Here is a 15,008-nt window from a genome sequence, read left to right as displayed (position 1 = left end):
CCACTGCCAACATAGTTCTTACAAAACTGCATGCGTGGAGTCAGGAAAATGGCCTGGCCATCAACCCGTCAAAGCGTGAAGCCGCTTGGTTCACACTCTCCACGCACACGGAGTCAGATTATGATCGTGAAGGAAAGTGGCCGCTGGTAGTGGCTGGATGTAAAATCCCAGTCATGACCATGGGGGCATCGCGAACTACGAAGCTTCTTGGCATGGACCTCGGTCCACGACTGACGCTAAATGTGGCGGCCACCAAGCAATGCGCTGCCACATCGCAACGGATATCGCATCTACGCCGCATTGCAAATAAAGAGGAGGGACCATCTCCACATGACCTACGCACGTTCGTCATTGGATACGGTGCTTCCAAATTACGCTATGGCAGCGAGCTCATATGGGCAGTAGCGACGGATTCAGCGAAGAATGAGATGCAAAATGCGTACGCAACTCTGGCGCGCATTGTCAGCGGAGTTCCGAGCACTGTCGACCCGGAATCCGCGCTTCTAGAGGCTAATATGCCGCCGCTCCATGTCCTTTGCCTGCGCGCGCCTCTCCATATTTGAGAACACATGCGCTTGTCAGATGGACTGGATGCGGAGACCTCCGCCTGAGCCACCGCCTCGCACAGGTTTCCGCATCTCGCTATTGTCTCGGGACGAGCTATATGCCTTCGTAGACGCATACACAAAGGACTATGGCATCACCCAGAGCTCACCACACGAAGAGCGGTTCTTTCGCAGCTCCATTCCTCCCTGGTTTGCGGCCTCCGCACACCGGGTCACCATTGGCGTGGAACTTCCGATAGATCCCTCAATAACTGACGAAGAAGAGCTGATAAGGGAAAAGCGCAGAGTCAGCGAGGAGGCTCTAGCGCTGCACAGCCATCGTTCGTGGATACTCGCGACGGATGGCGGTGTCGACGTTCCCAAGTCAGCCGGGGTTGGAATACTGCTTTCATCCCTCAATTCATCGGAAATAATAGAAAAGGCCAGTATAAACTGCGGCACACGCCCATGCAGCTACAGGACGGAATCCCGTGCGCTGCTTCTAGCCCTAGAAAGGCTGATCATCCCTCGTATCCAACACAGGCATAAAACCCTGCTTGTGGTTGCAGACAGCCAGTCCCTTCTAGTGGCCCTCAACAAGGGTCCGCTCAGCCAGACCGACTGGACGGAGGACCGGATCTGGCAGCGTCTCTTGACACTGACGTGTGCTGGCTGGTCCGTGCACCCGCAGTTTTGTTGCGGACATTGTGGGGTACATGCTAACGAGCTTGCAGATCAGTATGCGACGCAGGCTATGGAGACTGGACAATACACGGAGCAAGGAATCGCACCTTTATGGCATACGGATCTGCTGACATGTTTTGCTACCCAGCTCACCAACAAGTGGCGTAGTACGATTCGTCAAGACACTCATCGCTACTTGCTTTGCGGCACAAGGCCATCAGATCTCAGCGGTAAGGACCTGATCACCCAGGAATTTCTTTACCGTCAAGAACTGGTTCACCTCGCTAGGGCCAGGTGCGGGGAATCTGAGCTCTGGGGTCGACTATACTGGGCTGTGAGAGATTGCACGAACCAACGCCGTTTCTGCAACATCTCACCGGAACAGTCTGCATATATGCGCTCTAACAACGATCCAACTGCACCGGGGATGGACACTGTTCCCCCGTTGGCAAGGGATGAAGGCGTCTCTCCAGTAAGGCGACGAACCGTCACACGCCTTCGGAAGGAGAAATGTCCGTACTGTGATTCTACATTGACGGGATTCTCAAATCTCACCAGCCACCGTCGGTCATTTCATCCGGAACATCCTCCACCGCTTCCCGAGCTCAAATGCGATTTCTGTGATATGGTTTTCCCCACACGGAGAAGCACCGCACCGCACAGAAGTCGCTGCGCACACAACTCAGACGCCACACGACATCTAAACAGAAGTGCCAGGAGACGATCTCTGCTGCCGCAGGATCAGCCTGCCTCCACAAGCACGCCAATTGGCCCGCAGGAAACCTTGCACCATCTGCTTCTAGAATGTCCAGGCACCTTGGCTGTGCGCCAACGGCTGGGCATTGAACGGGACCTTCGCCACGGAAAGTTCTCTCAATGGCAGTTGCTTCACAGCAGGAAACTTTTGTCGCTGCTCGACAACCTCCTCGGCACTCAGATGGCATTGTATAGCTAGACGCGCTGGTAAGAGTAGAAAAAAAAAAAAAAAACTGGCGGGGATGTGATGTCGACAATTCCAATAATGTGAGCGGCGCGGACAACAATGAAATTGCGGCGTTCTGTGAGGAAGAGGTGCGCCAGTACCAAGTGTCAATATCGTACAGAGACTTTAGAAGAGACGAAGCTCTCCAAAGTGTGCAAAAAAAAAAAATAATAATAATAGGAAAATAGCCTAGGAAATTGAAAGTGAACGAGTCATTTTGATTTGTGGTAAAAAATATTGCGGGAGTTATGTATTTTTGGTTGCTTGTTTGTATGCATACGATGCGGGTGTACCAGCCCCGTGCGGCAGCACCGCACACAAATGCCAAAATGTCCAACGCTATCGAACATAACAGTGGCAGAATAAATTAAGGAGGGAGGGAAAAGGGTTGTTTGGCTTCTGGTGAAAAACATTGGGTGATTTTCATATGGTATGTTGATTGTGTGTGCGTACGAGGCGTAATTGGAGAATTGCCCGGTATGAGAGAATCATTGTGGCTGGCGGTGTCACGGCGTTACCGCATTGTCCATTTCCTTCTATTGTGTTCGAAGGCCCATCACTAACAGAGGCATCTTAAAGGGATGGACGACGAATAAGTTCTATTGAGGAAACAGTGCACTCCGTGTGACCGCGTGGAGTGAGGCGCCGCGTCACGGCTGGATGAGGATCCGTTTCCGCGTGTGGCTATTTGGGTGATTGCTTGCTCCGTGTGCGTTGTGTGCCGGCAGCGGGCTGTGGCCGTATCCCGTTGGCCGTGGGACTGAACTGGAGGCGGTGGCGGTGTGTCCCTTCTCCTCGTCCACGGTGTTTGACTGCTGGCGGTGTGTGCGTTTGTTGTGTGGAGGACCGAACTTTCTGACCCGCGGACTGACGGCACTGCGATGGTGTGTGTGTGAGGGCTGGTGTGGAGTTGCCGGCCAGGGCGAGGGCCGTGGCGGTGCTTTTCCCGCCTGTCGTTTGTTTCTTTTGTGTGTTTGTGCTGCTTCTTGCTTTTCCCTCTCACCATTTTCTCCTGTGTTCCTGCGTGGAGTGGCCAAATGCTCACGGGCCATGTTGATTCTGAGTGCCTCTTGACGGCATCCATTCATCTCCGCCTGTCTGTCTGTCATTCCCTGTTGGGTGTGGCGTGTTACACCGCGTGAGGGTTGGTCTGCACACACCGACGGCCCGCCGTGACTTGCCGTGTTGCTGCTCTTTTCTGTGGGCGATGGTCCTCCGTGCTGTCCCTTCCGGATTGTCTCGTGTCCCGCTCACTGCGTGGGTGTTGTGCTCTGCTCCCCACTGACCTTTCTGGTGTATTGCCGCTGTTGCTGCTGTACTCTCCACTTCTTGAACGCAGACACACTAGGAAAGAAAACAAGCGCTAATCGCCACTGTGAAATTCGAAGGCTCTGAAAGGACCAACAGCACACACACTACCCACACAAACATATTTGTATGCTCTCACGTGTTGCTGCAGTCATGGCGCCCCGCACACACAACTGTCGCCGCATGACCGGATCCGGCGGAAAGAGGAGGGAAGGAGGAGAGAGTGAGCCGCAGAGGCCCAACATGTCCCGGCGTGTGTTTGATTCTGCGGTGCTGCTCCTCCTCGTCGTGTTGATGTGCTGCGGCACTGGTGAAGCTGCTGCCGCCGGGGGCGGTAAGTCAATTATTGCCATTAATCCATTTACAGGGACGAAAAGGATAGATGCCACTTGGCAGGACGTTGGGATCAATACCGAAAGTGCTTCGCTCCGCGTCCCCAGCCTTGTTGAGGTGCAGGGTCATTTATTTGCTATTGCTGAAGCCCATTGCAAGGATGGAGACAAGTGCAGCGCAGTCGGCTTTACTGGGATTGCGTCAAAGTACCTTGGTTTAAATGTTGATGCTGGTCCAACGGAGATCTCGACGGCAGATGCAAGTATCTTTGGCGCAGATCTTCTAAAGGAAGGGTCTGAGGGTATCAACACCGCAAACGGCATAAAGCGACCAACGACACTTGTACTTGGGGAAAGTGTTTACGTGCTCCTGGGAAACTACAGCCATACAAGGCCGCAGGTTGAAGGTAAGAATGAGCGGGGCCTTTTACTCGTGAAGGGAACTGTCGCTGATGAGGGTGGAAAGAAGAAAATCAGATGGAATGAGACCCATTTGGTGAACCCTCAAGGCAGAGGAGCATCTCTTTCCTTTACCGAGTTATTTGGCGGTGGAGGATCGGGTGCTGTGATGCGTGACGGCGCGCTTGTGTTTCCCATGCAGGCCAAAGAAAAGGATGGAACGAGCGTTTTACTGTCTATGCGTCTCCCCAAGTCAGGGAACAGATGGGAGCTTTCATCCGAGACGACTGGTAACGGCTGCAGGGATCCAACCCTGGTGAAGTGGGAAGAAAACGAAGAACACGAAAGACTCTTCATGATGGCTCATTGTGCTGGAGGCTACTATGACGTTTACAGGTCCACTTTGGATGGAGTCAATTGGTATGATCACCTAAAATCAATTACCCGCGTGTGGGGCAACTCACACAAACGAAAGGGGTACGGCGTCCAGAGTGGATCCACCACCGCAATCATTGAGGAAAAGAAGGTGATGCTCATCACCGCGCCGGTGTATCCGAAGGAGGAAAATAAAGGTGGAAAGGGTCGGCTCCATCTTTGGGTGACGGACAGTGCACGTGTGTATGATGTTGGGCCGGTATCCCGTGAAGAAGATGACGCTGCCGCCAGCTCGCTGTTGATGAAGAATGAAAGGGATAATAAGGAGGAGTTGATTTCACTGTACGAGAACAAGAAGAGCGACGGATCATACAATCTTGTTGCTTTGCGTCTGACCGAGAAACTGGAGCGGATAAAGGAAGTTGTGAAGACATGGAAGGATTTGGACAGCGTCTTGAGAACATGCAGTTCCGGTTCCAGCGGCACTGTTGACGCGCTCAGAAAGGGCATGTGCAATGGTCCTGTTCCCACTGACGAGCTTGTTGGCTTCTTGTCCGGTAACATCTCTGAGAACACATGGAGTGACGAGTACCTCGGCGTGAATGCCATTGTCCATGGGCCGGCGGAAAAAAGGATAGTGGTTCCCAATGGACTGACGTTCAAAGGGTCCGGAGCATGGGCGGTGTGGCCTGTTGGCGACATGGGGCAGACTGTGCCCTACTACTTTGCGAACAACAAGTTCACTCTTGTGGCGACGGTGTCCATCCACGAGGTGCCGCAGAGTGGCAGCACCGTTCCTTTGATGGGTGTGAGGATGAATGACACCAGCAGCACGGTCCTTTTTGGTCTGTCATACACCCACGACAAGAAGTGGCTGGCCATACCGGGGAATCCTGGTAATGTGGAGGATGTTGATGAGTGGGAGGATGTTGATGGGTGGGAGCCAAACAAGACATATCAGGTGGTACTGCGAATGGATTATGAAGAATGGAGTGTCTTTGTAGATGGAAAGGAAATCCACAACACGGAATATAATGACCATCTGTTTAACTCGCACAGGATTTCACACTTCTACATCGGTGGGGACAGTAAGGACCGAAGTGCAACGGGCGGCCATGTGACGGTGACCAACGTCATGCTGTACAATGAGAGACTCTTAAGTGATAAGCTGCATAAACTCAATGCCAGCAAGGTCACTATTCCATCACTGGGTGTTGAGGAAAAGTCCACAGGGCAGGTGGCCAGCACAGACGTCTCAGTTGCTTCCGAGTCAAGGAGTGAAGAAAGCACCACCTATGAGAAATTGGCTGAGGGTGATACTGATAAACAAGAGGAAGAAAGCGCCGATGATCCGGTGCCTGCAGCGCCCTCTTTCACGGTTGTCGCGGGATCCTCTGTTTCCGAACCCGCCATTGCAGTGGAGAGCGCGGGGAATTCTCATCAAGAGAACAATTTCCAGCTTTCCGAAGGCAAAACGGCCCAGCAAGCCACGTTGAATGAAGACAATAAATCGATGCAACGGGATTCGGAGGTGCAGCCACGAGAACTACCGTCCACGAAATCAACGGAGATTGCTGATGTTGAAGGATCCGCTGAAAGTAATGATAAAGAACAGCCAGAGGAGGAGGGAGAAGCGAATGGCAGGAGTGGCGAAACAACGTCTCCAGTGGGTGCGTCGTTGAGTATGGAAACGGCCGCCGGACCAGTGGACGGTGAGCACCAAGTGCGACAAAGCACTGAGCTTGCCACTGAAAATGACGACGTGCGGTCCACTGGAAACGGAACCACTGGCGCGGAGGAAAGCCTCAGCCTCGAGGCGGGCGACGGAAATTCCGAGAGAACAATGGGCTCAGACAGCAGCCCCACTCCTTCAAAGAGTGACGTCGAACCGACATCCGCGGAGGACACCGACAACATCTCTCGGACTGACGGAGCCGAAGTTTCTTCTGAAAACGGCAAGGAGGTGCCACAGACGGTCGAAACCGCACCGGGTAATACAAACACCACGCCTGGGGAAACCGAGATCCCATCGGAGTCCAACGCAACAACACCCTCAGACACTGACATTTTGCTTGAGCACGGGCATTACGGCGAGTTGGCAGCCATGTATCTAATTGGTGACAGCACCGTGCATGGGTGTGTGTCTCGGGTGCTGTTGCTGCTGCTTCTGGGGCTGTGGGGCACTGCGGCTCTCTGCTGAATGAATTGGAAAGAGCAAAGTTGCGAAATTCTGTGGAGCAACAACTGAGCGGCATCCCGGCATTACCCAATGGATTTTGTTAGTTCCATTTTTTCTTTTCCTTTTTTTTTCCCTTGCTTTTGCTTTCTTTTTTGCAAATCACTTCCCTTCTTTTGCTTGTTGCTTTAGGGCAACCACTATGGACGTTTTCTTCTTTTCTACTCCTCCCTTTTTAAATTGTTTCTTCTGCACTCTTCCTGTGAGGGGTGCCGTGTGTTTCCCGCCCAACTGCTCCACTCGCACACCCACCGACACGCTCATGACGACGGCCCTGTGCGCCTCGCCTGCTGCACGCATGAGGAGGGGCCGCGACGAACGGCGCGCTGAGGGAGCCGTGACGTGTGGGCGTGCGACGAGGGCCGGTGGGGCGGAGCACACATTTCTTTCCCTCTTGTTTTGTTTTCTTTGCGGCCAGGGCGGGCAGACACCCGCAGCGCCACACACACAGCCACACCCTGCCGCTTTTAAAAAGGAATTTTGCTTGCTCTCTTTGACTTTCTCACTGCGTGTGTGTTTTTTGCACTGGCAGTCCCTTCGGTGTCGGCCTCGCGAGCATTTCTCTCCCCTCTGATGATTTTTTTTTCTTTTTTTGCGCTCACACTTCCGATGGAGTGACGCGACTCCCGTCATGTCTGCGTGCTTCTCTCAGCCCCCATGCACACACGAGTGACTGTGCTCTGCGGGCCGCACTCACACGCCGATGAGAGGGCTGAGGGGAGCAGCAACACGCAGATGACCCCATGAAATATAAACGGTGTGCGGACACACATGGAGGGTCAGACGGCTGAAACACACGTAACCATCTTTTCAATTTTATTTTAGAACAAAATATATGCAGACAGTTTCTGAAGCAGCATGGTAGTTGGGTGCTTTTTTTGTGTTTTTTTTTTCTTTTTTAATTATTTGTGTGTGGCCGTAATAGAGGAGGACTTTTTTCAAAATTTCTTTTTTTTCTTTTTCCTTTTTTTATCAAATTTTTTTTTTCCAATGTGTGAGGTGTGGAAGGTGAAGATGAATTTTTTTTTTGATTTTGATAACTTTTTTATGAATTGCCGCCGCTTGGTTTGCGGTGCAATATCATGAGCTTGAGCAGCATTTTTCTCTTTATTTCTGCCGTGCACCTCTGCTGTACTGTTTTTGTGCGTCCCTTCACATGCTCTGCTCCTGTTTTTGCTTCTTTGCCTCGTGTGTCTGCAGGCACACACAACCACATGCACGCACAAGATGCACATTGCAGTGGATTTTGATGCTTCTTTTGTAGCGTGTGCTGGCGGTTGCGGGTGGCTGCTGCTTCCTCCGTGGGCATGAAGGGAAGGAGGAGAGAGGGAGCGCGCACCGCGAGTCACTCTTCCTGCGGGTGTGATGCACCGCGGTGGGCTGCGACTGCTGTGGAGGGCCGCATCCTTTCGGTGTGCACTTCTCCGCCGTTGTTTCGTGCGTTTGCGCATGCCATTTATTGTGCGTGCTGGGCATGTTTTTCCGGAGCGTTGAGCAGCCACCACCATTCTTTGGCGGCTTGTGTGAGCGGGCACGTGCGGATGAGGGTCAGGGCGTATGGAATGAGGGAATGGCTTGAGGAAAGGGGAATTTGATTTGGAGGGTATTTGGACCGGATTATTTGGCTGCGGTGGACACATGCACGACGGATGTGTCTCCGCATAATTGGGGAGGATGCGACAGGATTTTCCGAAGTGGCCCGTCAATGCAATTCGGGTTTCATAGCACCGAGGCACAGCGGTCTTCCTGCAATGGCTGGTGACGGCCCCTAGTGGACCGGTGTATTTATGCTGCTGCTGCTGCTGCTGCTCGAGGAAGCGTAGAAGTGCGATTTGAAGTGAGCGGCGGAAGGGCCACACATCCCGCAGTGATGGTCGTCGTTGGCCCACCGGGTGCCTCTGAAGGTTTTGTTGGATGCAACGTCCTTATGCCCGTCTCCGGATGGCGGCATCCCTGATGCAGCCAACGAACGGGGCTGGTAGCGACGGTGAGACGCATGCACGTGTGGATGTTCGGAGCGTCCGGCGCACCGCACGCTGAGAGCATGGCACGGTGAGGACCGGACCTAGAAAAGGGACACCGCGTGGGACGTCAATCTTCACTGCAGCGACCGCCACCGAATTCGGATTTGCTCGCACCTCCTGCGGTCCCTGTTCCTTCCCTCACTTCTGTGCCGAGGACTGTGCCGCGGGATCCAGCAGCGCGATGTTTGGCCGCAGGAGCATGGCCCGAACAAATGATTTGTGGGAGGGGGATGTGCACTGCGACTAGAAGAAAAAAAATGTTGCGAGACGACCACCACAAGACCGGAGTGAATTTGTGTTTTTTTTAATTGCGCGAGGGCGGCCTGCCACCTGGTCGGTTGGGAGGATTATTTTTTTTGCGTCTTTGCGCCTTTCTTTTTATTACGCCGCGTTTTTTTTGCGGACCTGCGAAGGGAGATTTGCAAGAAATTTCTGCGAGGCGTCCGTGCCGTCGTCGGAAAAGCGGATTCCCCCTTGAAAAACGCCACTTTTTAAATTTGTTTTGGGCGGGGAGTTCCTGTCGATTCAACGCGACTTTGTTTTGCGGATTTGATGCGTGTGTTTCCGAGCGGTTCGATCTGTGCTCCCAGCCCACTCGGATGTGGTGTGCGCGTCGACGTGAGGGTGCCTGCCAGCCGTTTTATTGCCTCCCCCGCTGTGGCTGCCGCCGCTGCCTTCCTCCCTTCCTGAGGTCCTGCGGCCTCTTGACAAGATGTTTTGGAGAAGGCGTTGCCGCTCTTATCGTCCATTGTATTTTGATTCTGGTGTCGCGGTCAGAAGACATTGAACGAGAGGGTTTGCTGCCCTTTTGTTTTATTTGTCCTCTCTGCCTGACGGCCAGTTCTACACAAGCGTGCTCCTCGGCACCTCAGTTGGTGCTGGCGGGTTTGCTCACAGTTGTCACTGGCAGTCGCATGCGCCAACTCTTCTCTGCTCCTTTTCAGTGTCGCATTTTTCTATTGATTGACTGGCGCCATTCTGTCCGGCGTGCCACTTTGATTGGATTTTGTGGGACTGCTCGCCAACGCCATCGGAGAAAGCAGGCTGACTTTTCACGCATTTAATTCCGTCTTGCGCGCAGGCATTTTTTACACATGTTCTGTTGGGCACTCAAACAGCGAGGAGTCCGGAGCTATGCGTGCGTGGAATTTGTCCTGCCATGTGAACTGCGGGCAACACCGAGGGGCTGTCACCTTGACTCCGCAGAGTTGTTGTGTCTCTTCGCAGGGTTGGCAGGGAAATTCCATGCAGCCTGCTACTGCTGGTTTTGTCCTTAACTGTTGTCACTCCATGCGAAGTAATGTGCTTCAGCGAGTGAGGGGTTGATTGGGTTTGTGTGCACTCTGATTCTGTTTGCTACCATGTGTGGGCACGCAAAACCTGAGGGGCGGTAAAATGGAGCGGGGCGATGCATGGCTGCGTCTCGCCCATCGTTCACTGCACGATGGTGCGGTGCACATTGTGGTGTTGACTCTGCGATGTGACTGCGGTCCCCTGCGCGGCAATGGCTGTGCGTGGAGGAGAGTGTTGGCCCGCTGCGTGACGGTGGGATCGTGCCTCCTTTTCTCTTTGTTTCTTCCCTTTTGTGAAGGTGTGCACTTATTTTTGGTGTCGGTGATGGGGCAAACGGACAGACAACGTGAATAAAACAAAATAAAAAAGGACGATAATGTGGCGGTGTTGGGGTTGATTGCACGTTGTGTTGCTGCGGGGGCGGTGGGCCTTGACTGCTTCACCGACAGGCGTTGCAGTGCGGCTGCATGGCGCATCGACCGCCCTGCCGTGCGAGTGCCGCGCCCAACGCCATTGGGACTGCGGGACGAAACAGCCGCGAGTGTCCTTTGGAGCCAGCGGCACCTGCAGGCCGCAGTTGGGCGGTGCGAGTGGGATGCTTCACCGCACGGGTGTTGTGATGGCGCCTTGCAGCGGCTCTTGTGATGGTTCCGACGCTGCAACTCGACACGTGGGGTGGAGGGAACGCAGCAACCAAAGTGGACTATGAGCAGCAGCGTAGAGGAAATCCTGCAGGAGGGAGACACTCTCAGCACCAACATGATGCTGAACGATTTCCTTTGGAATTATGTTGGCGGCAGGGCGGCCGTTGATGAAAGAATACAATCTGACGATGGAGATGTTTGTTCAGGAGCCGGATGATTACGTACAAGACCAGCGGCTTCCTGAAGAAATTCTCAACTTAACTGCGTACCAAGCGCTGGAGGCCATTACTAAGCCTCTTCACGAAGGTGTGTTCTCTCTCGGGCAACGTAGGGGCTGTGAAAGAAAAGGATACGATCACTCCTCTTGCAAGGGGAAAACCAAACGGAGTACTCACGCAGGTACTGAGAGAAGCGAGGCGGGAGGCAGAGGAAAGGCTAAGACGAACGCAAGAAATGGAATTTACCATTTCCACTAATATCGAAGAAGTACTGTTTAAAGGAAGAGCTCGCGTCAATGAAATGAAGCTGAACGACTTTCTTACGAGGGAACTGGACGGCAGGGGCATTGTGGACACCAATCGGGATGTCTTGCCGGAGGAGTTTTTCAAGGACCCCACGAAGTATATCCGTGATAAAGGAGCATTGAACGAAATACAGGCATCCCCTGGCTCAGCCGGCCACCTCAATGTGGTGCCAGGGTCTAGTACTCTTTGCTAGAGAGGAAGCCAAGCGCCTGCTTCCCATCCGCTGCACGCGGATAGGTAGTAGGAGCCGAACAAACGGGTCGGAAGGGCACCAGATGGAGCCATGTACATGGCTGCCCGCGGAGCGGTATTTCCATCCGCTGCTGAATTCCATCGGCGCTTATCAGCGCTATACATGCCTTTTGTTTGCCGTATGCGAGGCGCAACGGCAAAAGCCACTGCTAAGCGGAGACATTGAGCAGAACCCAGGCCCCATAGCAGTACTCCAGATGAAGTTTTTTTGCCTCACGCCGTCAAAACTCGCAACATTAATGGCGCAAGGAGCAGACATAATAGCCATCCAGGAGACTTGGAAGTCGTCGGAGCAGATCGCCAGCATGCATACTGGAGATTATGTGCTCTATGCACAGTTGCGCATCGGCAAGGGAGGCGGTGTGGCGGTGCTGGTGGGGAAAACTCTCCGCTCCAAGCGTATACCTCTCACCATCCCTCAGCATGACACCAGCCTTGAAGTGGTGGTGGTCCAGGTTGCTCTGGACCAGAGCCGTGATCTTATCGTAGCGAGTGCCTATATGAGACCACCACCGCAAGTAACGCAATCCTTCAGGCGGTTAGTAAACTGCCTTCCAGCCTCGTCGCCGCTCCTGCTGTGCGGGGATTTCAACATGCATCACCCACAGTGGGAGCCATTCTTGGAGTCTTCTCCAAGCGAGGTTGCCGCAGAATTTTTAGAACTGTGCACGGATGCGGGACTCACCTCGGTTAACACCCCTGGTGAGATCACGTATGCTCGTGGCACAAGAGAACGATCCTGTATCGATCTGACATGGTCAAAGCATTTGACAGTGTCAGATTGGTCAGCTTCTGTGTCGCCGCTTAGTGATCATTACATGCTAACATTCACGCTGCATCAGGCATTTAAGGAAACCATACCTTCGGCACCCCCTTCGGCACCCCCTTCGGCACCCCCTTCGGCACCCCCTTCGGCACCCCCTTCGGCACCTAAGACATTCTACAGTTGGGGGAAGTGCAAATGGGATTTATTCATCAAGGACTTCGACGCACAACTTCCGGCATACGACTATAAAAAGCAGTCCACCGGCATTAAAGCTTTCACGAGAGCGCTTATTACTTCGTATCGACGACATTGCCCCCGCGGCATGCACAAGGATGGTCCCAGGCTTTGGGACGACACTCTCATGGAGGCAGAGCGGATTGCTACCGACAGCAAGGCCCGCTATCTACAGTTACCGACGCCCGACCGTGAGGCAGAAATGCAACGGACAAGGAGTCAATTCTTCCTCCTACTCCGAGAGCGCTTGCGCAACACTTATCTACGTCGCATCAGCAAGCTAAATCCAGGCGAACCACTCGCTTGAAAATACATTTCCGGACGAAAAAAGGCATCACTTCCGTCTCCCACATCAATTTTATTGGGAGGTGGTCAACACACTTATAAAACAGCAGGGAGAGCAGCGAACGCTCTCAATCGCATCTTTTTACCATTTCACCCCTCTCACAAGGCAGTTAGGTTTTCCAAAGGCATCAACAGACAGAACACATCTTTGAACATTATTTCTTCTCTTTTTAGGCAGCAGCACAACAGCGAGTCTGCTGCTTCTTTTATTTCAATATCTTCTACTTCTATTTCCGAGCCACAGGACAACAACGAGCCTGCCATCATATCTGATTTAGTTGATCATCTTCACTTCCCTCTTGATGCCCCCTTTAGTCAAACGGAACTGCTTGCTGCGCTACGTAATACGCCGTATGGCAAGGCCCCCGGACCGGATGAAGTCTACAGTGAGGCACTGCGACATATTTCGTCAAGGGGTCTTCGATTCCTTCTTCGTTGCATTAACCACAGCTGGATGACCGGTACCATCCCGGCTGAGTGGAGACGCGCTACCATCGTTCCACTCTTAAAACCCGGCAAGTCGCCGGAACTGCTTGAGTCATATCGACCCATCAGCCTTACTTCCATTGTGAGTAAGGTTGCTGAGAAAATGGTACTCAAGAGATTGCTTTGGGTATGGACGCCACACACCCACCAGTATGCATATCGTAGTATGCGTACTACGACGATGCAGCTGGCACACCTGATACACGAAGTGGAGCATAATAGAAATCATTATTTCCAAGTGAACCTTCCCAAGAAGAGCGGTATTGGTAATCAACTCCACTACAGACCCCATCGGACTCTGCTGGTGTTGGTTGACTCCAGCAAGGCCTTTGACTCCATGGATCATCGAGTCCTCAGTCGCTTGCTAGCTAATATTCTGGGGGTGAATTGTAGAAGGTGGCTTAGAAACTTTCTATGTGGTCGCTACGCGAAGACACGAGTTGGTAACAGAAACAGCGATCGGCGTCCCATGCTGCGAGGAGCTCCTCAGGGGTCCGTGCTGGGACCATATTTGTTCTCCCTTTACGTACACCCACTTCTCAATCTGCTGAACAGCTTTGCGGGTTTCACAGCAGACATGTATGCGGACGACCTCTCTATTATCGTTAAGGGGCAGTCCCGGGAAGGCGCCATTCCCACCGCCAACATGGTTCTTACAAAACTGCATGCGTGGAGTCAGGAAAATGGCCTGGCCATCAACCCGTCAAAGCGTGAAGCCGCTTGGTTCACACTCTCCACGCACACGGAGTCAGATTATGATCGTGAAGGAAAGTGGCCGCTGGTAGTGGCTGGATGTAAAATCCCAGTCATGACCATGGGGGCATCGCGAACTACGAAGCTTCTTTGCATGGACCTCGGTCCACGACTGACGCTAAATGTGGCGGCCACCAAGCAATGCGCTGCCACATCGCAACGGATATCGCAGCTACGCCGCATTGCAAATAAAGAGGCGGGACCATCTCCACATGAACTACGCACGTTCGTCATTGGATACGGTGCTTCCAAATTACGCTATGGCAGCGAGCTTATATGGGCAGTAGCGACGGATTCAGCGAAGAATGAGATGCAAAATGCGTACGCAACTCTGGCGCGCATTGTCAGCGGAGTTCCGAGCACTGTCGACCCGGAATCCGCGCTTCTAGAGGCTAATATGCCGCCGCTCCATGTCCTTTGCCTGCGCGCGCCTCTCCATATTTGAGAACACATGCGCTTGTCAGATGGACTGGATGCGGAGACCTCCGCCTGAGCCACCGCCTCGCGCAGGTTTCTGCATCTCGCTATTGTCTCGGGACGAGCTATATGCCTTCGTAGACGCATACACAAAGGACTATGGCATCACCCAGAGCTCACCACACGAAGAGCGGTTCTTTCGCAGCTCCATTCCTCCCTGGTTTGCGGCCTCCGCTCACCGGGTCACCATTGGCGTGGAACTTCCGATAGACCCCTCAATAACAGACGAAGAAGAGCTGATAAGGGAAAAGCGCAGAGTCAGCGAGGAGGCTCTAGCGCTGCACAGCCATCGTTCGTGGATACTCGCGACGGATGGCGGTGTCGACGTTCCCAAGTCAGCCGGGGTGGA

The 15,008-nt window shown here is 53.2% G+C and overlaps 1 protein-coding gene and 1 pseudogene across 1 annotated transcript, besides 7 other annotated features; both read left to right on the top strand.

The window, feature by feature from the left end:
• Positions 1-10,761: a sequence feature (areas not merged during assembly with more than two copies in the genome that could not be assigned to a particular haplotype).
• Positions 2,368-2,390: a sequence feature (AT_rich).
• Positions 3,649-6,825, top strand: Tc00.1047053508627.40 (trans-sialidase, putative; the record flags this gene model as incomplete). The annotated part of the gene is made up of 1 exon (XM_803063.1): positions 3,649-6,825. The coding sequence occupies one exon, from the start codon at positions 3,649-3,651 to the stop codon at positions 6,823-6,825; it is 3,177 nt and encodes a 1,058-aa protein (XP_808156.1).
• Positions 6,914-6,958: a sequence feature (A-rich).
• Positions 7,806-7,848: a sequence feature (A-rich).
• Positions 8,650-8,671: a microsatellite.
• Positions 10,762-11,651: a sequence feature (heterozygous, Esmeraldo-like haplotype).
• Positions 10,812-11,483, top strand: Tc00.1047053508627.21 (annotated as a pseudogene).
• Positions 11,652-15,008: a sequence feature (areas not merged during assembly with more than two copies in the genome that could not be assigned to a particular haplotype).

The sequence above is a fragment of the Trypanosoma cruzi genome, genomic scaffold (assembly GCF_000209065.1).
Source record: "Trypanosoma cruzi strain CL Brener 1047053516975 genomic scaffold, whole genome shotgun sequence".
Classification (NCBI taxonomy): Eukaryota; Euglenozoa; class Kinetoplastea; order Trypanosomatida; family Trypanosomatidae; genus Trypanosoma; species Trypanosoma cruzi.
Note: the sequence above shows the minus strand (reverse complement) of the source record. Positions and strands in the feature narration are given on the sequence as shown.